This window comes from Oncorhynchus mykiss, chromosome 23, assembly GCF_013265735.2.
Source record: "Oncorhynchus mykiss isolate Arlee chromosome 23, USDA_OmykA_1.1, whole genome shotgun sequence".
Taxonomy (NCBI): domain Eukaryota; kingdom Metazoa; phylum Chordata; class Actinopteri; order Salmoniformes; family Salmonidae; genus Oncorhynchus; species Oncorhynchus mykiss.
In genome coordinates this window covers 21316206-21339908 of record NC_048587.1, presented here as the reverse complement: position 1 = coordinate 21339908, position 23703 = coordinate 21316206, and the positions used below count along the sequence as shown (strand labels likewise).

Here is a 23703-nt window from a genome sequence, read left to right as displayed (position 1 = left end):
CAGCGATATTTATTCCCATGTGGACTGACAATTTTCAAAAAATAGGATACTTGTGCATTACAACCCATTACATAAATGAAGAGTGGCTGTTATCCACCACAGAGTGGGACAGTGCAGCTCAAAACTGCAGAGGCCTACTGTCCAACTGGTAATTGTGTGGTTCCAAAGGATAACGCATCATCTACAGATGGATTTGTGGTTTCAGAGAGAAGCCAGTTGCGAGCCTGTTTCCAGGCACGGTGGGTGACGTCCTTTTCCTGCACATCAATTTGAAGAAATCCAGTGATGAATGGACTATTTTTCAAGTTATTGTTTTAGTATATTTATTTGTTGTCTAATATTAGAAGGCTCTTTAAAGCGATTTGAGTTGTCAATGTGCCACATTGCATCGTGACATTCATGATTCATGCATGTTTTCTTTTTAGCCAAAGGTTGAATAGACCATGCAGACAAATAAATGAATGCCTTAAAAGAGGAATAATAGCCTACTGTCTGTTGTCATAAAAACAATTAGACTAAATAAATTGATGTTATAGGCTCTCGGAACTCATTAAGAGGCGGCTTCTATCTTCAATATAATCATTCATTCAGAAGGTTAAACCCATAGGCCTGCAGCAAATTAAATTAGATTACTAGGTTCATTTTTTTTTATTAGGTTATAATAATCCATGCCTTCTGGGAATGTTATCAAGTCTAAAAGTTATGGGCGGAGTTAGAAAGTCAGCTGTCAGGCCTCCCGAGTGGCTCAGCGGTCTAAGGCACTCCATCGCATGCAGTGCTAGAAGCGTTACTACAGGCCCGGGTTAATTTAATGGGCTGTGCCACAACTGGCCATGGCGGGTCATGTTTCGAAGGACGCATGACTTCGCCTCTTCCGAGCCCGTCGGGGGCTGTCAGAATTATTACAATGGAAATCAACTTTCAATCCGTCTGTTTGCATACTTCAAGAGATGACATTTAAGGGTGCCGTGTGATACCCAATGGGTTGGACGATACTTTTCTTGACAATCATCTTGAAAAAACTGAAAATCAACCAATGTCAGCCTTTAAATGCTTTACTATCCAAATGATTAAAGTGGGTGGGCAACGGACAGAAACAAAATGGTGAAATCTGAGGCTGTATGCCCTGTGTAGCTCAGTTGGTAGAGCATGGCACTTGTTGGGTTGTGGGTTGGATTCCCACGGGGGACCAGTATGAAAAAGTATGAAAATGTACTGTATGCACTCACTATTGTAAGTCACTCTGGATAAGAATGTCTGCAAAATAACGTAAATGTAATATGTGGCCCAGAGTATGGTGGGTTGGTGATGTAGTTGTTGTGTGTATGTTTTGTAATGTCTCAGAAAATAGAATAAAATGTTAAAGGGAAAATGACAAGCTTGCAACACACATCTGATGATTCATTATGAATGGGATTTATTTGATTTATTTCCTTTCCATTCTTCATTGTAACCGCTGTCACAAATATTTGAACACTTACACACACACAACATGAGCAGATTAACTTGGTCAAAACATTTGTTTATTAAAGATAATCAGAAACAGTGTTGGCACTTATTTATTTGGATCCAAAGCCACAAATGAGTGAGTCACTCAGCTTTATGCTGAGAAGTATAGCTTTATGCTGAAAAAAATTAAAAAGCCCAAACGAATACAGTGCATTCGGAATGTTTTCAGACCTCTTGACTTTTTCCACATTTAGTTGCGTTACAGCTTTATTGATTAAATAAAAACATTTCCTGAGCAATCGGGGGAAGAAGGGCCTTGGTCAGGGAGGTGACCTGATGGTCACTCTGACAGAGCTCCAGAGTTCCTCTGTGGAGATGGAAGAACCTTCTAGATAGACAACCATCTCTGCTACACTCCACCAATCAGGCCTTTATGGTAGAGTGGACAGACGGAAGCCACTCCTCAGTAAAAGGCACATGACAGCCCGCTTGGAGTTTGTGGAAATGTGGAAAAAATCAAGGGGTCTGAATACTTTCTGAATGCACTATATATTAAATTGCATAAATAAACTAGTACATTTCATAAATAAAATGAATTAAGTAGCTCAGGTCTTTAAAATATGGGCAACCTTTGATCCCTTTCTGGACCCTCTTTCATTCAGTTTCTTCTTCTCATCAGCAAAGAAGGACTCTGTGTTTCAGAAACTCACTTTATACAGAGGGGATATCACTCTTTCACACTGTGGTAAATAAAGCCAGTAAGTTTATTTAGAATTATTGCTTTCTGTTTTTAGAGGGAGAGAAACAAAAAGCCCACTTGCCTATATTTTGAAAATTGTCAGTCCACATGTCAAGTGTAATTGCGCCATTGTATTTACCCAAGTTCTATCTCACCTCCAGGACCACCCACCAGTTAATACCTTTTTGATCTGATGCAGGGCTCTAGTGCCAGAGGAGAGAGAATCTCGGACGGAAACATTCACACCTCCGTGAATTTACCCAAGGATAGTCTAATAGCTCAGCTCGGTGTGAAAAATACCCCAATTTGTGCCACAGTTTAGACTACCGATAGATCAGCATTCTAACACCCCTTGTGATAGTGTGGCGCAATGACAGAATGATGCAATTTACCACCGTCTGCCACCATCTACCACAAACTGTTGCAGCATAAGCTCTAAACTTGTAATTGAGGAACCAATTACAGGACCGAAACAAATGATCTAATGATTCTGTCTCTTCGTAAAAATCTGCATAGCTGGCATGGTTGTATCCCCCATACTGTACATATAACATTTTATTGGTTGCAAGAATTCTGTATAATAATTTAAATAGAAACATTTTAAGTTTTGAATCCGGCGTTGTTTTGTGTATCAGTTTATAAACCATGTGCCATAGAATCGGTACATCGAAAATCTCTTCCCAACTATTTTGCAATTTATATGGCACAGCTGTCAATTTTTTGGTCCATTATTGAAACTGGTATACTTTTTTATTTATCACAATTTTCTTTAACCAATTTTGGTCTGTAATGCAGGGCCGACAGACAAGTTTCTTACTTTGTCCTCCTTACACTTGCCTCTTCCATTTTTGAGGTAATGCTGCAATTAGTTGTAATTTTAGGTAGAGCAGACATTTCCATATATTTTTGTTAACTGCATGTGCGACAACTCTCCACCAGTCCAACAAAGATTATAAAGATCATAACTTTTCCAATTGTATTTTTTATTTTTTATCAATTAGTATATTTGAGTTTGTATTATTTGTTTAGTCTTTTTTAGTGGATTAAACTGAAATGTCAACCAACCTTCTATGGCTTGTTTTAAAAATAGCAATAGTATTTTCTCAAAGTATTGCCATGCAGGACTTCACTGTTGTCGTTTGCCTTTCTCTGCCATTTTTCCAACTGTTAACGACAATGATATAGTGGCGGAGAGTCGACTCCAAAATAATTGATTCCGCAACTCCTTGCACGTCGACTCTCTCATTTCTGAGTGTCAAATGTCACTCCCAAGTATTCACTCTTAAGAGTCCGAATTTTTGGAACCGAGGAGACTGATTAGTTGCCGTACTTCAGAGAACACAAACACCTGCGTCTTTAGCGTAGCAAGTGAGCACGGAGAGAGAGGGCAGGGGCACAATATATACAGGTCGGCCACCAGGCAGACAGAGTCAGAACCGTGCACTAGGCCTATCTATCAGCAATCAAAATCTGTATCTCACAATGAAATGAAATTATCAAAACTTCGCTCTCATACAGTAACACACAGTATCTGCGCATGTGCACGGGTTCACAGGGTGCTAGCCACTGAGGTATAAAGTTCCAGGGCACCAAAACAGTGGAGAGAATGAGCCTCGTGCTTAAAAGCTCTTTGTTGTAGAGTTAATTGACCCAATATGCTGTTTACTTTCTGAATCTACTTTATATCGCATAGTCTACCTTTAAATCACCCAATTTTCCCCAAGCCTTTATAATCTATCGTCTAGTTAGGCTATAACATGTCAAATAATATGTTTTGTGATAACTGCACTGTTATTTACATTATATTAAGAAAACAAATAACAGGTGTTCGGTTAGGGAATTTTCTTAATGTTAAGGATCCCGATTTCGTTTAAACATTTTAACGTTTAAACGTACACCCCCCTACTTTAAGTGGGGAAAGGATTCCATGTAGAACCTTGTTTTTAGTGAAAGGGTTCCACTTGGAACCAAAAGTAGTTATTTTCAGTGAATTCTCCTATATGGGGACAGTTAAAGATCCCTTTAATCCCTTTAAAGCACCTTCTTTGCTTACTTCAGACGTAGTTTAGACATTTGCACTAAAAACCTATCTGGCTTACAGGGTTTTCAGAAAATTATTTTACATTAAGAGATCATGGGAGAGTGTCATGGGAGACGGGGTGGTTGCGTAGGTGAGTGGGTGTCTGTGCATATGTGCATTAGGGTTGGTGGATAAGGAGATTGTTTAGAGATAATGAGATAACCATCACATTCTTAATCACAGGCACCAGACTCTCTCCCCTTCCTTCTCTCCCTCGCTCTCCCGCTCCCTCTCTCTGGGCACAAATTAAAGAAGAAGCTCAGCAGTGATGTGGTGACTGTGTTGTGTCACAGAGCCCAGTAAAGGATCAAACAGTGTCCTGTTCACCTAATGCCTCTCTCTGCCCATTCATACTCTTACTGGAATACACACTGTCACATTGTTTATGTGCCTCCATGCACCTCTCTCTCATCTTTTCTCTCCCCCCCCCCCCCCCCCCCACCCCCCCCTCTCTCTTTCCCTCTCACAACATCCTATCTGTCCGGATTCTACTGCCTACTTTTTCCATTGGGTACCTGCCAACACCGGTCTCCATATGTACCTTTTAACGGTGGACCAAAACACAAGGTGTTTTATGTGTATGTGGGTTGTATATAGTTGTCTGTGAGACCGATGACACAAAAAGGAGTGAAAATCTAACTGAGTTACTGTGTAAATGAGGTTAGCGGTGAGGTAGCGTTAACGTACGTAATGTCAGAGTGCCATCAAGATGAGATGTGTTACCGATCAATGCACCGCAGAGGCTCTTGAATGAATTGTGCTGACGCACTTAGCTGAAAAGTGAGCAACACAATCCAATTATCGCTGCTGCGTAAGCTTAGTACAAACTGGCTCTTCATCACAAATACACACACGCAAACACACACGATAAGTCAGTGGAAACTAACTTTGGCTCCTAGACTAGCACATGATGCAAATTGGTGGTTCTGTCCCGGCTCAGCAAATCAGATTACTCAAACACACAGCAGCACATTACGAGATTGGATCGTAGTGTCATTATTGATTCAATAACGGAGCACTATTTGGCAAGGGTAGGGCCTGGTCTTTATTGGATTCATGCTAGAGTGGTTGGACCAGAACCGCAGATATCAACAACTCAGGGAAATCCACACAGGCTTAGTGAGTGGAGAGTGGGGTTGAGGGGGAATAAGCCTGGATTGAAGTTGCCCATAGACTGAGTGAAGGTAAGTTTTATGATGTGGAAGGTATCTATGGTCAACTACTATCCAGAGTAAGTTAAGCACTCACCTTGGCACCCACAAGCTCATAACATTTATACACGACCATCCTCAGAGAGCTTCCTACCTGTGCCCACATCGCTCTCTCTCTATCTTGAGACATACACTACCGTTAAAAAGTTCAGTCACTTAAAAATGTCCTTGTTTTTGAAAGAAATGCTCTGTTGTTCAGAGGACCTAGCCAACAACACAGCTAACACAATCATTTCAAACTGAACCTGGAAAGACAACAAACTAGCTGCACTTTGTTTCGTTTGACCTTTTTTCAGTTTACATTTCTTTGTATATATCCATACAAATTATTGCAGCTGATTCATGATTACTACTGGTTGAGAAACGCTTCCTGCCTCTCTGTCTCTTCCCTACTCCTGACACATTCATTACCATGAGACACCTGTTGTATAAAAATAAATCAGTCAATTGAAATCAATTCATTAGGCTTCACAATGGAACTCAGGATCTGGTCACGGTATCTCTGAGCATTCAAATTGCCATCGATAACATGCAATTGTGTTCATTGTCCGTAGCATATGCCTGCCCATACCATAACCTCACCACCACCATGGGGCACTCTGTTCACAATGTTGACATCAGCAAATTGCTCGCCCACAAGACCCCATACACATGGTCTGCGGTTGTGAGGCCGTTTGGACATACTGCCAAATTTGGTGCACCCCACAGTTTGGGAACCACTGTTTTAAACAACTTATTGGCCGATGTCAATTCAATTATTTTAATTCCATTGAGTTTTTGAAACTTTCCGTGAGCTCAATGCGCACATCGCACAGTTCCTCTAGAGATAAATCCGATCCAGACTGAACTGTGTGATGTAATAGGGAGTTGTAGTTTCCAACAGATCAATATTCAACATAGTTTAGCACATAAAATGTGGTAGGTATTTACAATGACCACAATCCATTGCGCATATACTTGTCCGGTCTGTGCTTCTTTTACGCCTGCTACTACTGAAGCGAGAAGCAGCAGCTGTTGCTTCGCGAGGTATCTCTACCTAAAAATACATGATCTAAGTTATTAATAGTTGGTATTCAGCAGTCATAAAAGTATAGCTTTTTTACTTTTTTATATATAAATATATAATAATCATAATAAATACATATATATATATATATATATATATATATATATATATATATATATATATATATATATATATATTAAAGGAATAGAGTCCGGCTTTAAACTTACTCTTGAAAGTTGTAATAGTAGAATGCACAATTTAGAAATTTGGTAGTGTTCATCAGTTCCTCTTGTCATGTTAGTCATTGCATACCTTAGAGAGCTAATATAACTTGTCAGAAATGTCCAGATCAACTAATCCATGTCAGCCCCCCCAAACAATTTGCTCATCGATATCATTGTAATTTTTTTGTCACTCAAATATGACATGAATACACATTAGACACATTGTTCGTAGTAATGATGGTCAGACCAAGGCGCAGCGTACTTCGAGTTCCATGTACTTTTAATGAATAAAGTGAAACTTAAGCAAATACAAAACATATAAAGGATAAATGAACCGTGACGACAATTCAGTGCAAACAGGCAACTAAACATAAACAACATCCCATAACCCACAGGTGGAAAAAATGCAACTTAAGTATGATCCCCAATTAGAGACAATGATTACCAGCTGAATCTAACTGGGAATCATACACAAACACCAACATAGAAAAATAAACCTACAACCCCACATAGAAATAATAAACTAGACTAAACCCCCCTAGTCACACCCCTAGTGGGAACTCATTAGCATGGCAGGCTTTGGTGCCTTCCTCCCGTGGGTTCAAAACAAAAGAGAGAATGATATGCTTTTGTAGTACCTAGTCTGTTTTCCTTTTTGTTTTGTCAACTTTCCGGCCTGTTCTCTGTGAAGTAGGCTACGGGAGTTTGGTAACTTTTTACAACTTGGCTTAGTGTTATATATCTGAACCTATCTATTTGGGATTCTCAAATCGGCCAGTGACACGCTCGCCTCCCCCTGGCTTTGGTAGCTAACTCAGCCTGCACACTTTTAAAATATTTACCATCTAATGGTTCCCAGCCATCATTCAGTAAGTCTCTGCTCTCTCTTTGCTTTGATCTGTGGTTATGTTTTAGTTGTGTTGTGTTAGTTGGGTTCTAGCTAGTCTCCAGTAGTTGGGCTCTAGCTTGCCGACCATAACAATGGTGGCTGGATAGGCTAATAGCTGGTTGGCTAAATAGATAATGTTAGCTGACTGGCTCGCTTGCTGGCTAATATAACTGCATATAGCTAACATTCTTTGATAACTGGTTAGATGGCGTTATGTATTTCCAAAACTTTGGTTGACTTTAATGTAAGCTACTGTAGGTGTAGATAGCAACTGGCTGACTCATGTTGTGCTAACCAAACATTAGCAGGCTAGTAGGGCTAACTTTAGCAGGCTAGTAGGGCTAACGTTAGCAGTCTAGTTGACTAGCAACCTTGTAAGTTGATTTGTAACAATAAATTCATTTTTTTTGTAAGTTGTCTGAAAATGTAATTGAAACCCTTAGTCATGAGTGCTAACAATTTTGTTTAATTTTAAGTTATTTCTGTTGGAGTTTACATTATAGGGAATAGACTGACTTGCCAGGTCCTCCATATTACATCACCCCCCAGAAAAACATATTCCGACGTAACTTTGGAATTCTTTGGAATTCTGATAAGTTTTATGTAATAACTTGAAAAATAGAAAAGGAAGGTGTAACTTTTCATTGGGACATTTCAAATCCATATGTTGTATGTGGATATGTTTATGCTGCCTACCCTTTAACCAATCGGAATGAGTGCCTAAACAATGTTTTAACCCTATCCCAAACCTTAACCCTTACTGTAGCCAATCGGAATGTGCCTAAACTTAACCCTTATAACTTTGGCATTTTACGTTTAGAGAAATGAAACGATACAGAGAGAGATGAGGAACAATACAGGGCAGCAGAAGCAACAACAACAACAAAAAAATTCCCCCCAAATTTGATGTTGGAGAAGCTTTGAAATTTGACATTTGATGAATGTGGATGAACGTCTAATTATGCTGGGAGGCTGTGAGAGCACGTTGAATAATCTGCACAGAATCTCAAACAGCATTGATCACTTGCACCATGTAATCTCAACTGCAATCCAGGTCATTTGGTTGTACTATTAGATAACGCACAGTAATAACACATTACGTTGTTGGATAAATAAACAAAATATCTGATATTGTTTTCCCCATTTGAAATGGTTGAATGTGCAGTGATAACACATTTAGGTGACAACTAAATTAAAAATCAGACATTGATTTTAATTGGAATTTGGTTGCGCTTTTAGATGGTTGAAAGCATAGTGGTAACACATTGGCAATTCATCAAACTTTTGTCTGTCTTTTTGAGTAGGTGAAAATGAACTCAGCAAAAAATGAAACGTCTATTTTTCAGGACCCTGTCTTTCAAATATAATTCGTAAAAATCAAAATAACTTCACAGATCTTCATTTTAAAGGGTTTATACACTGTTTCCCATAAACAATTCATGAACATGCACCTGTGGAACGGTCGTTAAGACACTAACAGCTTATAGACGGTAGGAAATTAAGGTCACAATTATGAAAACTTAGGACACTAAAGAGTCCTTTTTACTGACTCTGAAAAACACCAAAAGAAGGATGCCCAGGGTCCCTCCTCATCTGCGTGAATGTGCCTTAGACATGCGTTTTGGAGCTTTACACACTCTCTGTATATGTGTCCACAATTGTGGCACTTTTCATTTTGGAATCGACATTCACTGTGCTGGTGATTATCTCCCCCACAACTTGGCTTAGACCTTTGTGATGTGGGCTGCTTTGTTCCTGTGTAACCTTGAGGACGGGACTGAGAAAAGTGTGACTTTTGTGAGCCTTTTTCACCACATGCATCACTGACTTTGTGAACACCTTTCTGATGTTCTGCATGTCCCAATAGCTCAATAGTATCCCTGTGGGCAAGCTCAAGTCCAAGTGCTATATCACAGGCTTTCTTAAAGGTCAGGTCCTTCTCTGACAGAAGCCTTCTGTGATATGCTTCACCTGTGAGACCACCTACAAACTTGTCTCGGAGAGCGTCATCAAGAAATTGTGCAAACTCACATGTACTTGCCAGACTTTTTAAAAGCAAGGATGTAGTCAGCCACGGTTTCCCCTTGACTCTGTTGGTCAAATCTGAAACGTTCTGCAATGAGAATTGGCTTCGGCTTGAAATGCCTTGAAAGGGTTTCAGTCAGTTCTGCATAGTTCAACTCCACTGCTTTTCTTGGTTCAATGAGACCTTTCAGCAATCCATACTCGGTTGGACCCAAAACACTGAGAAATACGTCTGCTTTCTTTTCATCTTAGATTTCATTTACAGCCAGCCAACGCTCAAAACGCTCTAAATAGGACTCAAAATCCTCTTTTGTAGCCTCAAACTCTGGTACTCGACCAATGGTTGCCATTTTCACAGTTAATTGTTCAGTTTCCTCATTCCTTGTATTCCTTAATTTTCAGAAATGTCATCTAATTCTTCACTTCAGAAGTTTCTGCAATTACTTCATGCACTGCACTCATTTGTAATAATGTACACATAGTGTTACATTCCTTTTTTTCTACAATATTTCTCCACTGAGATCGCCTAATTTCAATGGGTTCAATTTGTTTTTTAATTTAACCACCAGAGGACAGTGTCGCTATCCTGGACTCCAATAGGCTTGCTACTTGGCAGCTCCTGAACACTGTTTCCTCCAGCCATGACGCTTGGCATTCAGGCCAAAGAGTTCAATCTTGGTTTCATCAGAACAGGGAATCTTGTTTCTCATGTTCTGAGAGTCTTTAGGTGCCTTTGGGCAAACTCCAAGCGGGTTGCCATGTGCCTTTTACTGAGGAGTGGCTTCCGTCTGGCCATTCTACCATAAAGGCCTGATTGGTGGAGTGCTGAAGTGCAGAGATGGTTGTCCTTCTGGAAGGTACTTCTATCTCCAATCAAGTTGTAGAAACATCTCAAGGGTGATCAATGGAAACAGGATGCACCTGAGCTCAGTTTCGACTCTTATAACAAAGGGTCTGAATACTTATGTAAATAAGATATTCCTTTTTTAATTTTTAATAAATGATCTACAATTTCTAACAACCTGTTGTTGTTTTGTCATTATGGGTTATTGTGTGTAGATTGATGAGGGATATTGTTTATTTAATCCATTTTAGAATAGGGTTGTAACGTAACGTAACAAAATGTGGAAAAAGTAAAGAGGTGTGAATACTTTCCGAATGAACTGCATGTGTATCCATCTCTTGTGGTGCATTGTGAGGCTCAGTAGCGGTGTGTGGGTAAAATCACCATGGAAACCATGTGATTATGTGTTGCGATAATTGCATTGTTTGCTCTATAACCTGTTAGTTCATATGCTTTGACACCGTGATATATAGGCCTAAAGCCGAGACAATAAGAAGACACAGTAGCAGAATAAAGAGAGCAACATCTGTGCAGTGAAGTCCACAAAACATATTGCATGTAACAAACATGACCTACAGCAAGTTAATGTTTCCAACATTTAACAACTATTGATTTAGAGTTACGGCAAGTCGCAAAGAAAACAGCCGCCGACTCCACAATTCCAGCACCATTTCAACTTCAACATTTCAACATCATCTAATCAATCTAATCAATATGCTAATATGCTAAAAACTTTTTAGTCCAATCAGCGTAAACTAAATATGATGTGTGTGTGTGTGTGTCAAATATATATATATTTTTTTTTTAAATGAATTTTACCCCCTTTTCGTGGTATCCAATTGTTAGTAGTTACTGTCTTGTCTCATCACTACAACTCGTACGGGCTCGGGAGAGACGAAGGTCGAAAGCCATGCGTCCTCCGAAACACAACCCAACCAAGCCGCAATGCTTCTTAACACAGCACGCATCCAACCCGGAAGCCATCAATGTGTCAGAGATACACCATGCACCTGGCGACCTGGTTAGCATGCACTGCACCTGGCACGCCACAGGAGTGCGCGATGAGACAATGATATCCCTACCGGCCAAACCCTCCCTAACCCGGACGACGCTAGGCCAATTGTGCGTCGCCCCATGAACCTCCCGGTCGCAGCGACAGAGCCTGGGCTCGAACCCAGAGTCTCTGGTGGCACTGCGATGCAGTGCCCTAGACCACTGCGCCACCTGGGAGGCCCCATACACATATTTAGCAGACGTTATTGCGGGTGTATTCCTAGCTCCAACAGTGCAGTAATATTTACAATTCACACACAAATCTATAAGTAAAATAATGGAATTAAGAAATGTATAAATATTAGGACGATCAATGTCGGGGTGGCATTGACTAAAATACAGTAAAATAGAATACAGTATGTTGATGCACCTGTACTGACCTTGCCTTCTGGATGATAGCGGGGTGAACAGGCCGCAGCTCGGGTGGTTGATGTCCTTCATGATCTTTTTTGGCCTTCCTGTGACGGGTGCTGTAGGTGTCCTGGAATGCAGGAAGTGTGCCCCCGGTGATGCGTTGGACAGACCGCACCACCCTCTGGAGAGCCCTGCGGTTGCAAGTGGTGCAGTTGCCCTACCAGGCGGTGATACATCCTGACAGGATGCCCTCAATTGTGCAGCTGTAAACTTCTGAGGGTCTTAGGGGCCAAGACAAAATTATTCAGCCTCTGTTGTGCTGTTGCGCCTTCTTCACCACACTGTCTGTGTGGGTGGACCATCTCAGATTGTAAGTGATGTGTACGCCGAGGATCTTGAAGCTTTCCACCTTCTCCACTGCAGTCCCGTCAATGTGGATAGGAGCATGCTCCCTCTGCTGTTTTCTAAAGTCCACGATCAGCTCCTTCATTTTGTTGACGTTGAGGGAGAGGTTATTTTCCTGGCACCACTCACCTCCCTGTAGGCTCTCGTCATTGTTGGTAATCAGGCCTACTATGGTTGTGTCTTCTGCAAACTTGATTGAGTTGGAGGCATGTGTGCCATGCAGTCATTGGGTGAACAGGGAGTACAGGAGGGAGCTGAGTATGCACCCTTGTGGGTTGAGGATCAGTGAAGTAGAGGTATTGTTTCCTACCTTCACCACCTGGGGGCGGCCTGTCAGGAAGTCCTGGGATTCAAACCCAGGGCCCCGAGCTTGATGATGAGCTTGGAGGGTACTATGGTGTTGAAGGCTGAGCTGTAGTCAATGAACAGCATTCTAACATAGGTATTCCTCTTGTCCAGGTGGGATAGGGCAGTGTGCAGTGCAATGGTGATTGCATCATCTGTGGATCTATTGTGGCGGTAAGAAAAATGGAAGTGGGTCTAGGGAGTCATTTAAGGTAGAGGTGATATGATCCTTAACTTGCCTCTCGGAGCACTTTATGATGGCAGAAGTGAGTGCTATGGGGCGATAGTCATTTAGTTTAGTTACCTTTGCTTTCTTGGGTACAGGAACAATGGTGGACATCTTGAAGGAAGACGGGACAGCAGACTGAGATAGGGAGAGATTGAATACGTCCGTAAACACTCCAGCCAGCTGGTCTGCGCATGCTCTGAGGACATGGCTAGGGATGCCGTCTGGGCCGGCAGTCTTGCGAAGGTGAACACGCTTAAATGTCTTACTCATGTCAGTCACGGAGAACAAGAGCCCACAGTCCTTGGCAGCGGGCCACGTTGATGGCACTGTGTTATCCTCAAAGCAGGCGAAGAAGGTGTTTAGCTTGTCTGGGAGCAAAATGTCGGTGTCCACGATGTGGCTAGTTTTCCCTTTGTAATCTGTGATTGTCTGTAGACCCTGCCACATACGTGTCATATCTGAGTCGTTGAATTGCAACACTTTTCTCTGTACTGACGTTTTGCCTGTTTGATTGACTTACAGAGGGAAAAACTACACTGTTTGTATTCAACCATATTCCCAGTCACCTTGCCATGGTTAAATGAGGTGGTTTGCGCTTTCAGTTTAGCGCGAATGCTGCTATCTATCCACAGTTTCTGGTTTGGGTAGGTTTTAATAGTCACAGATGGAACAACATCCCCTATACACTTCCTGATGAACTCAGTCACCTTGCGAAAGTATTCAGCCCCCTTGAACTTTGCGACCTTTTGCCACATTTCAGGCTTCAAACATAAAGATATAAAACTGTATTTTTTTGTGAAGAATCAACAACAAGTGGGACACAATCATGAAGTGGAACGACATTTATTGGATATTTCACACTTTTTTAACAAATCAAAAACTGAAAAATTGGGCGTGCAAAATTATTCAGCCCCTTTACTTTCAGTGCAGCAAACTCTCTCCAGAAGTTCAGTGAGGATCTCTGAATGATCCAATGTTGACCTAAATGACTAATGATGATAATACAATAAATACAAATTAACTTTTTGGCAACAATGCAAAACGTTATGTTTGGCGTAAAAGCAACACAGCTCATCACCCTGAACACACCATCCCCACTGTCAAACATGGTGGTGGCAGCATCATGGTTTGGGCCTGCTTTTCTTCAGCAGGGACAGGGAAGATGGTTAAAATTGATGGGAAGATGGATGGAGCCAAATACAGGACCATTCTGGAAGAAAACCTGATGGAGTCTGCAAAAGACCTGAGACTGGGACGGAGTTTGTCTTCCAACAAGACAATGATCCAAAACATAAAGCAAAATCTACAATGGAATGGTTCAAAAATAAACATATCCAGGTGTTAGAATGGCCAAGTCAAAGTCCAGACCTGAATCCAATCGAGAATCTGTGGAAAGAACTGAAAACTGCTGTTCACAAATGCTCTCCATCCAACCTCACTGAGCTCGAGCTGTTTTGCAAGGAGGAATGGGAAAAAAATTCAGTCTCTCGATGTGCAAAACTAATAGAGACATACCCCAAGCGACTTACAGCTGTAATCGCAGCAAAAGGTGGCGCTACAAAGTATTAACTTAAGGGGGCTGAATAATTTTGCACACCCAATTTTTCAGTGTTTGATTTGTTAAAAAAGTTTGAAATATCCAATAAATGTCGTTCCACTTCATGATTGTGTCCCACTTGTTGTTGATTCTTCACAAAAAAATACAGTTTTATATCTCTATGTTTGAAGCCTGAAATGTGGCAAAAGGTCACAAAGTTCAAGGGGGCCGAATACTTTCGCAAGGCACTGTACATCAATGTTAACATATCCCAGTCCGTGTGATAAAAACAATCTTGAAGCATGGATTCCGATCGGTTTGAGTTTCTACCTATAGGAAGGGAGGGAAAAAATGGAGTCGTGATCTGATTTGCCAAAGGGAGGGCGGGGGAGGGCCTTGTAGGCATCCCGGAAGAGAGAATAGCAGTAGTAGTGTTTGTGTGTACACGCACATGCAAGTAGCAAAAACATGTTGACTCACACTACTTGTAGAGAAACGCCAATGCCATCCTCTTTCATGTTGCCTGAATGGTCTATGACTCTGCCATCCAGTACAAGCTGTTAGTTTTGGTTGTCCTAGGCTACCTGGCTAAAATGCTTGCTCACTAGGCTGACTTCCTTTCATAGGCAAACGATGCGCCAGGCCAGCTCGTTAACATTAGCCAGCCAACTAAATCTAGCTACATGTTGAACTTACAGTAAAATTATAAAAAAGGATTAAAAAAGTCAAAATCCCTATCTCCATCCATAGCTTATTTAGGAAAGGGATGATTTTAGCTAGCTAACTGGCCACCGGAGGACAACGACATGCAACAATTCAAGTTTTCTGTCAATAACATTTGGCTTCTAATGTGATGTGATTGGTGTGAAGCCAAATCCAAACTGGCTTCCCTTGACACTTTTGTTTGGTGCGCCAGGACCATTCACAGCTGAGCTCACTCAGTTTAGCTCAACGCTGATTGGTTATTTTATTTTATTTTATTTATCAAGGGAGGCGAAATGCTCGCTGGCTTCCCTAGCATTCAGTGCTACGCCTGCAACAATGTCATGCTCTTTTTGACCCGACAGCATAGATAGGCTACACATACAGAGACAGATGGGCGCTGTTCCGTTCACTTGGATGCTTTCCCCCGGGAGACACATTCAGCCTCTTGTGAATTGAAGGAAATTTATGAAACCTAGAGAAATTAAAGAAAAATGACTTTGTATGTTTTTTTCTTGATCATTTTTTGGAGGAAGCCTGGCTTCCCTTGGCATCAATGAATAAACGCCACTTGTGAGGCTGAGTTGTGGTCAGGGCAGATGTAAGGACTTAACCCCGGTGACCCTGCTGTCCCGCCTGAACAAATAAACCATCAACATCCTGCTTCACAGCCCCTCGCCGTGCCCCGTCTTACCCAACCTGACAGCTCCATTACCTTCACATACTCCTCCCTACACTCCACGGCCACGATTCAGCTGCAGTGTTAGGAGACTATTTTAACTTAAATCAAATAAAAAGTCAGCACAAATAAGTGTGTGTGTGTGTGTGTGTGTGTGTGTGTGTGTGTGTGTGTGTGTGTGTGTGTGTGTGTGTGTGTGTGTGTGTGTGTGTGTGTGTGTGTGTGTGTGTGTGTGTGTGTGTGTGTGTGTGTGTGTGTGTGTGTGTGAGAACTTTGAGTCTGCAACTGATGGGGATTGGACACGCATTAATTCTGTCTCATGTGTGTGTGTGTTTTTGTTTGTTTGTGTTTGGTTTTGCTATGCTAGGACCAGAAGTCCTCACAAGGATACTTCATCAACGAAAATGTGGATAAGTGGGCACATCAACAGATTTTCACCTTGTCAGCTCAGGTATCCAAACCAGAAACCTTTAGGTTACTGGCCCAATACTCTAACCGCTAGGCTACCTACCACCCAACCTACTGAGTCTACCTATAATGTAATTTACTATTTCAGATCCCATGATGAGAAATTAGATCTCTAACTTTGACTAAAGGAGTCCGATAACATAAAATATGATTTCTCAACCCGAACTGTACCGAGTACGGTTATGTGCACACAATAATAGTTCGATTTAAATGTTTACATGCTTTGCAAGAAGAATGATTACCCTAATAGTCCTGTTTACATGGACACATCTGAAATCAGGCTTCCTGATGGGAGTTTGATAAATGCAGAAAATCACCAATCAAAATAAACCTTTTACCACAACGACAAACCATTTCTGTATGGACCTCACTTTGTGCATAGGGGCATTGTCATGCTGAAACACAAAGTTGGAAGCACAGAATCGTCTACAATGTCATTGTATGCTGTAGCATTAAGATTTCCCTTCAATGAAACTAAGGGGCCTAGCACAAACCATGAAAAAGCCCCAAACCATTATTCCTCCTCCACCATACTTTACAGTTGGCACTAAGCATTCGTGCAGGTAGAGTTCTCCTGGCATCCGCCAAACCCAGATTCGTCCGTCTGACTGCCAGATGGTGAAGCGTGATTCATCACTCCAGAGAACGCGTTTATACCACTCCAGCCGACGCTTAGCATTGCACATCTTAAGCTTGTGTGCGGCTGCTCGGCCATGGAAACCCATAACATGAAGCTCCCGACAAACGGTTATTGTGCTGACATTTCTTCCAAAGGCAGTTTGGAACACGATAGTGAGTGTTGCAACACAGGACAAATGATTTTTACCAGCTATGCGCTTCAAACCTCGGCCTTCCCATTCTGTGAGCTTGTGTGGCCTACCACTTCACAGCTGAGCCGTTGTTGCTCCTAGACGTGTCCACTTCACAATAACAGCACTTTCAGTTGACTGGGCAATTCTAGCAGGGCAGAAATTTGATGAACTGACTTGTTGGAAAGGTGTCATCCTATGACGGTTCCACGTCAAAAATCACTGAGCTCTTCAGTAAGGCCATTCTACTGTCAATGTTTGTCGATGGAGATTGCAAGGCTGTGCATTCGATATTATACACCTGTCAGCAACAGGTGTGGCTAAAATAGCCGAATCCACTAATTTGAAGGGGTGTCCACATACTTTTGTATATATGGTGTACTTCCGTATGAGACTGCTATTATTGAAGTTGTTTGTGGTGACATCAAAAAATGAGGGGTGTTGTACAAAACAAAGTAATCAGAGATTTGGATGCTCTCTGACCAATCAGAGTATCAAAGCCAATGACGAATTATCAAAACGCAGCTTTACCCTCGTGTTCTGTCTCTGGCCCAACCCATCGGTTTCTGGGACAAATCAGACCAGTCTGGAATGGATTTCCATTCTACAAATCGTCAGGGAGGTACTCAGAGCCACACTCATTGCAGAGAAGAAACTAACGTCCGTGGGTGTGATGTAGCGTTTGGCCGGTGCAAGGAATATGGGTAGCCTATCAAGATTCATGTGTTATCACTATGACTTATCTAATAGCAGAACCAAATGACCTGGATTGCTGTTGAGATTACATTAAAAGTATCAATGCCGTTCGAGATTCTGCACAGATTATTGCAGCAATTGTGAAGATCTCCACAGATCTGCGATGACCTATGCATGCTATCTTGATCATGCACACTTTATATGATTACATAAAACATTTATAGTTGCAGTAACCTCAAAATGTTGCCATGGATGTGTTACTCATTCTAAGGTTGAATGTTACATTAGTTTGTGAGATAGCCTTAACTTTAGGCTATTTACTGTATTACAATAGTAATATTGAATTGTGTTTGTCAACATTTAAAGGAGATGTATCTACTGCTTCGATAGTTCCATCTGAGCCACTGGCTTAATCCCATTCTTTAATGTATATTTTTGGCTGAGTTGAAGATGTGAATCCAACATATAATTTGTGAACTTGTTCACAAGTTAATAGGCTATTTATTGTATTTCAAAGGTGATATTGAATTGTGTCTGGTTGTCAACGCAACCAAATATCAACATTTGAGGGAGATTTATCTTCTGCTTAGATAGTTCCATCTATGTCATTTAGTCTGGATATAATTCCAGTTTGTCTACAAATCAATAATTGATACGTTGGATTCACATCTCTATCTCAACCCCCCAAAAAATGTAAATGCACTTCAAATAAAGTCGGATATGATTTAGTCCTATTTTTGTACTTTGATTGTTGGTTGAAATGGAGACGTGAATGCAACATATGGTGCTGGCACATGCGCAGATTAAATACACCACTGGAAATCTGATTAAGCTGTTTACATATCCTAATCATTTGAAAGATTGCTCAGAAAACCAGGTGTTTCAATCGGCGTATGCTTACTTCAATTATGACTTTACGCCGATTAAGATGAGCAGAGTAAGGTGTTTACATGACTAATACCATACGTGGCCTACTACCATAATCACTTTAATATCGAGTGATTAGTGTGCGTGTAAACATGATTAGTGTGCGTGTAAACATACTCGTATGGCACTACTCTACAACAGCAGCATCCAACTGTTACAATGAAACAATCCAGACAAGGCACTTGGACACTTGGATCCACAGCCTTTTTTTGATTTTGCTAAACTTTTCGGTCCAGGTGTTAGCTGAACAACAAAAAAATTGTTTGCCTAAACTTATCTCTGTAAATTTCAAATGATGTATTTGCTCAATTTGTCTCATACAGTAACTACTTATTATGTGGGCATCTTAACTAGAAAAGGCTGTGCAACTGGTTACACATACAGTGATTTTAACATAGAACTTAGATATTTGATACACATTGACATTTCCCATGTATACAGGAAATTGTATTACTGACCTGGGATTTGAACTCACAACCACTTGGTTCATTCTGATCTTCCTGATATGCCACTATGTCTGTGTCAATTGATCAGTTAATCTGTCTATTCCCTCATCATTGATTTGCTTTACTTATTTATTTATTTATTTATTTTTTTTTGGGGGGGGGTTCTGTATAGTTGTCTAATGTTGGAAGGGCATATTACTCTGTTTTAATGTTACTCCTTAATTTTCTCCTTAATTTCGTTTTTCTTGAGTGTACTTTTAACAGAGCTTAGATTTACTTTGAACTGCAAAGTGTGGCCATACAGGTGAAATCTGTTATTTACACAGTGGCATAGCAGAAAAATTGGAATGCTGTGAACCAATAGGTTGTGTGTTCCCAGTTGAGAACATGTTGAATAATAATTAGTGTATAAATGAACATGCACAATGTAATCATGTGTGTCAAATATGTCAATTGAAAACATTGTATGTTAAAAGTACGGTATCTAACAGATAATTTTAAATTGACTGAATGTTTGCCAACATTTTCTCATTTTGAAGCTAAGTTTGGGCCAAATTAAAAATGCTCAGTTAACACTTTGACAAAAAGATTGAATAACGATTTTTTTTAACAGTGTGGTTCTGGTAGCCTACACTTCACCTGGACAAAACCTCTAATCATTCCCTTTCCCCTACGTAGCTTTGTGCGCTGGGAGAATTCCCAGCAACAGGTGACTGATTTAGTACCCTGCCATAAAAGTACTGTTTAAATCTGTTTAGATTACATGATAACAGCTCGTATACTCACACGAAGGCGTGGTAGATGAACGCCCATGCCCTGGGTCTCTCCAGCACATTGTAGAGGTAATTCTGCAGACGCCGGTAGCGCACATTCCTGCGCCCGCTCTGCGCGCTGTAGATGAGCGGCTTCCCGAGCAAACTCATCCGGGCGCCCTTTTGCCTCTCCGCGCCGTCTGCACCTGCAGGGCCCAGCGAAAGCATCCTGTCTCCGACTCGAACCGCGTTGTTCATCATCCTCCGTCCAGACTCCACATCTTTCAACCCGTAGTCCTGAGCCCGACGCCCTGGGGAGGTTTTCATCCAGAGCCCAGTACCGGCCTCATCGCCACTGTGGTTGCGGGGCATGGCATCACCAACGCCGGCTGGGGATGTGCAGCTGGTACCGGGGACGTGCACATAGAGTGTAGATAAGTTTGCACAAAGGTGTAGGAAAGAAAACCATACGGCTATATTCATGAATTCATTGAAATAACTACAATAAACACTAGGCTATTTTATTGTCTCATCCTCTATCTCGGTGGTCTGTCTACTGGGGTTCGGTGCGGTAAGTAGAATTCTGGGGTTTGGAGACTTCTGTGCCCACGGCGCTTTGGCCATCTGCGCGAGGCGCGAAAGAGCAGGGTTATGAAGGAGTGTCAACGACTCCCGGACAGAAATTTGGCGAGGGGAGGAAATCACCCGACACTAACTCCCTCCCCCCTTCTCTTTCTCTGACTTCATATGTAATATCCACGCGGCTCAGGATTTGCACAGACAGACAAGAGGATTGATGTTTCTGAACCAGGTGCGAGCTAGTTTACCGAATTGTGGCACTTTGTTTGGTTCTTCACTGCGCGCGTCTTCAATCATGACACGGCAGTTATCTAGAATGTTTAATCACTCAGAAACCAAGTATGTGGTATTAGAGAGCACCAACAAGCCAATGGCTACCAGGGAATCGATGTGAAGCTTCAGCAGAGCCGGGTGTCATGCATGTGCAGTGCTGAGGAAAATCTATTCGGGATAAGTGTAATAATCTGTATTCGGAAACACTGCCTCGATATAATCACACACTGCGACCTCACCTCTAAAATATCAACGGGCTCCTATGGAATAAACTCCAATTAAGCGCGTGTAGGCTTTTACACTTCCATTTTAAAGGCGGGTGAATAAACGGTCATCCAAAACAAGAAACTAACTCGCGTCAAAAGCAGATATACACATCGGGTAAATCCAGTTCCTCACTGTCCTCCCTCCTACTCACGGTGTCCCAGATTGTCGGATTGTAGACTCTCATGTAGCGCTGAATATGGGCTTTGACAATTACAACGAGATTCATCCGTGGCCAAAGTGTCGTCGGTCTGATGTCCATGTTCGTTTACTTTCGTTTCAAATACGATTTTCTGTCCTCATTTTTGTTTATGTAAATACGTTTATTTGAACTTTTTGCGCTTGTGACTCTAGGTCACACTCTTCACAGGCAACATGGATTTTGTCCGACCACGTGACCTCAAGTGAAACACACACACACACACACACACACTTTATACATTGTAGCCTATAAAGCCTATGCAGCGGGATTAAACAAACTACCCACTGGGCAAAAACTTGTTGAATCAACGTTTTTTCCAGGTCATTTCAACAACAAAAATTCAATGTGATGACGTTGATGGAAAGCGGATTGGATTTGCAAAAAGTCATCAACCTAAGGGAATTTTGTATTTTTTTCCCACCCAACTTTTAACCTAAATCCAATGTCATGGTGGCATTTGTTGATTTCACGTTGAATTCACGTTTGTTGGCAATTTAACCAAATGTATATGGAGTTGATCTGACATCTGTGCCCAGTGGGTATAGCCTACACTCTCATTGAAAAACGTTTCAATTGCACATGGACTGTGTCAGGGCAGGGAAATGTTTGTGAAATCATATTCATTCTGGGAAAGAAAAAAAAAAACATAGACAGACCTAAAAAAAATCTATGTTATACAGTACTGCAGACAGTGCAGATGCTGTATGTAAAGCAATTACAGAGCAACCTACATTAGCTTTAAAATGCAGTGATGTGTTGTAGGCCTATATGTCATGTAGCCTATATATAAACTATTTGATTTCGTTATCTATACCCAGGGAAGCACCAGTGGGGTGCCTCTAGTTACATTTCTGACAGCTCGCTTAGTAAATTAAAACCTCACAATCAATTTAGGTGATTGCTCTCTAAAAGCCTCCTTATTTTGGTAAAACAGAGACTGAGAGACCTCATCTCCAATAAGATCTCTCTCTCTCTCTCTCAATTCAAATGTATTTATTGGCATGGGAAACATTGCCAAAGCAAATGGAATAGACAATAAACAAAGGGGAAATTAACAAGGGAAACATTAGTAATCAAGTTTTAAGAGAAAATAGACATTTCAAATGTTATTTTCTTGGCTATGTACAGTGTTGTAACAATGTGTAAGTAGTTATTATTTATATTTATAAACATAAATATAGGTTGTATTTAAAATGTTTGTACTCCACTGGTTACCCTTTTGTCATGGCAACAGGCCACAAATCTTTCTGCAGTATCTGCGGTATTTCGCCTAACAGATATGGGAGTTCATCAATGTTTGATTTGTTTTCAAATTCTTTGTTGATCTGGGGGAATATGTGTCTCTAATGTGGTCATACATTAGAGAGGTTAGGAAGTGTAGCTCAGTTTCCACCTAATTCTGTGGGCAGTGGGCACGGAGCATGTCATCTTTGAAGAGCCAGTCTGTACATGCTCACTGAGTCTGTACATAGTCAAGGATTTTCTTAATTTAGGGTCAGTCACAGTGGTCAGGTATTCTGTCATTGTGTACTGTTTGTTTAGGGCCAGATAGCATTCCAATTTACTCTGTTTTTTGGTTGATTCTATCCAGTGTGTCAAATAGTTATCTTTTTGCTTTCTAATAATTTGGGTGGGTCTAAATGTGTTACTGTCCTGGGTCTGTGGGGTCTGTTTGTGTTTGTGAACAGATCCCCAGAACTAGCTGACTGAGGGGATTCTTCTCCAGGTTAATCTCTCTGTAGGTGAGGACCTTGGGGTGGAATGTGTGGGCATCGCTTCCTTTTAGGTGGTTGTACAATCTTTGCTGGATTTTATAACTAGCAGGTATAGCCCTAATTCTGCTCTGCATGCATCTCTCTCTCGCACGCGCACGCACGCACAGACAGACAGACAGACAGACAGACGCATTATATCCAAACATTCTGTAGCACCCTACTCTTTTCAAATTCAGTGGAAAGAAGACAGGGAATGTGTCCCTCAAATTAATCTCTTAGACTAAGAATAGAGTTACCATTTGGCCCACAGGCATCCTTATGACAGGATATCAAACACCAGAGGAATAAATACAATGGATTTGAGCGGAGACTTGGCTAGAGGAGCATAGCAAGTGCTTGTGTGTGTGTGGGTGTGTGTGGGTGTGCGTGCGTGCGTGCATGATTGTGTGCATTTGCTGTGTTTATGTTGGACGAGGGAGCTCTATGGACAGGGTGTCTACGAAGATGATGTCCTTCAGGGGTTACTGATAGGCCATTACTGAGCCATATCCACTGCCTCTCTCAGCAGGGCAGAAGTCATCCTCCTGTTCCCCAACATCAGTAAGGCCCCTATTCTGTCCTTTTAGTATCTTGAACATGCTGTCTGTGTCGTAATATAAGTACCCCCTCTAGTGGTGACAGGTTGACATCACAAGCTGTCTTTTTGGGGGGGGACTCAGGTATGAAAGTTCACATTTCACTTTTGCTCCACTGTTACAATTGTCATTTAATCATGGACGCATTCGAGGGATAAGAGTGATA

The 23703-nt window shown here is 41.4% G+C and overlaps 1 protein-coding gene across 8 annotated transcripts in view; it reads right to left on the bottom strand.

Annotated features, from left to right (window-relative positions):
* Positions 1 to 21364, bottom strand: part of LOC110502446 (potassium voltage-gated channel subfamily KQT member 5-like) — a 142362-nt gene extending 120998 nt beyond the window's left edge. For 7 of the 8 annotated variants that reach the window (XM_036960013.1, XM_036960017.1, XM_036960018.1 and 4 more), the window contains exon 1: positions 19904 to 21132. In XM_036960013.1, coding sequence (XP_036815908.1) covers positions 19904 to 20352 — 449 coding nt within the window. In that variant the 5' untranslated portion in view covers positions 20353 to 21132. The other variant, XM_036960016.1, reaches the window with a different exon arrangement.
* Between the last annotated feature and the right edge of the window lie 2339 nt (positions 21365 to 23703).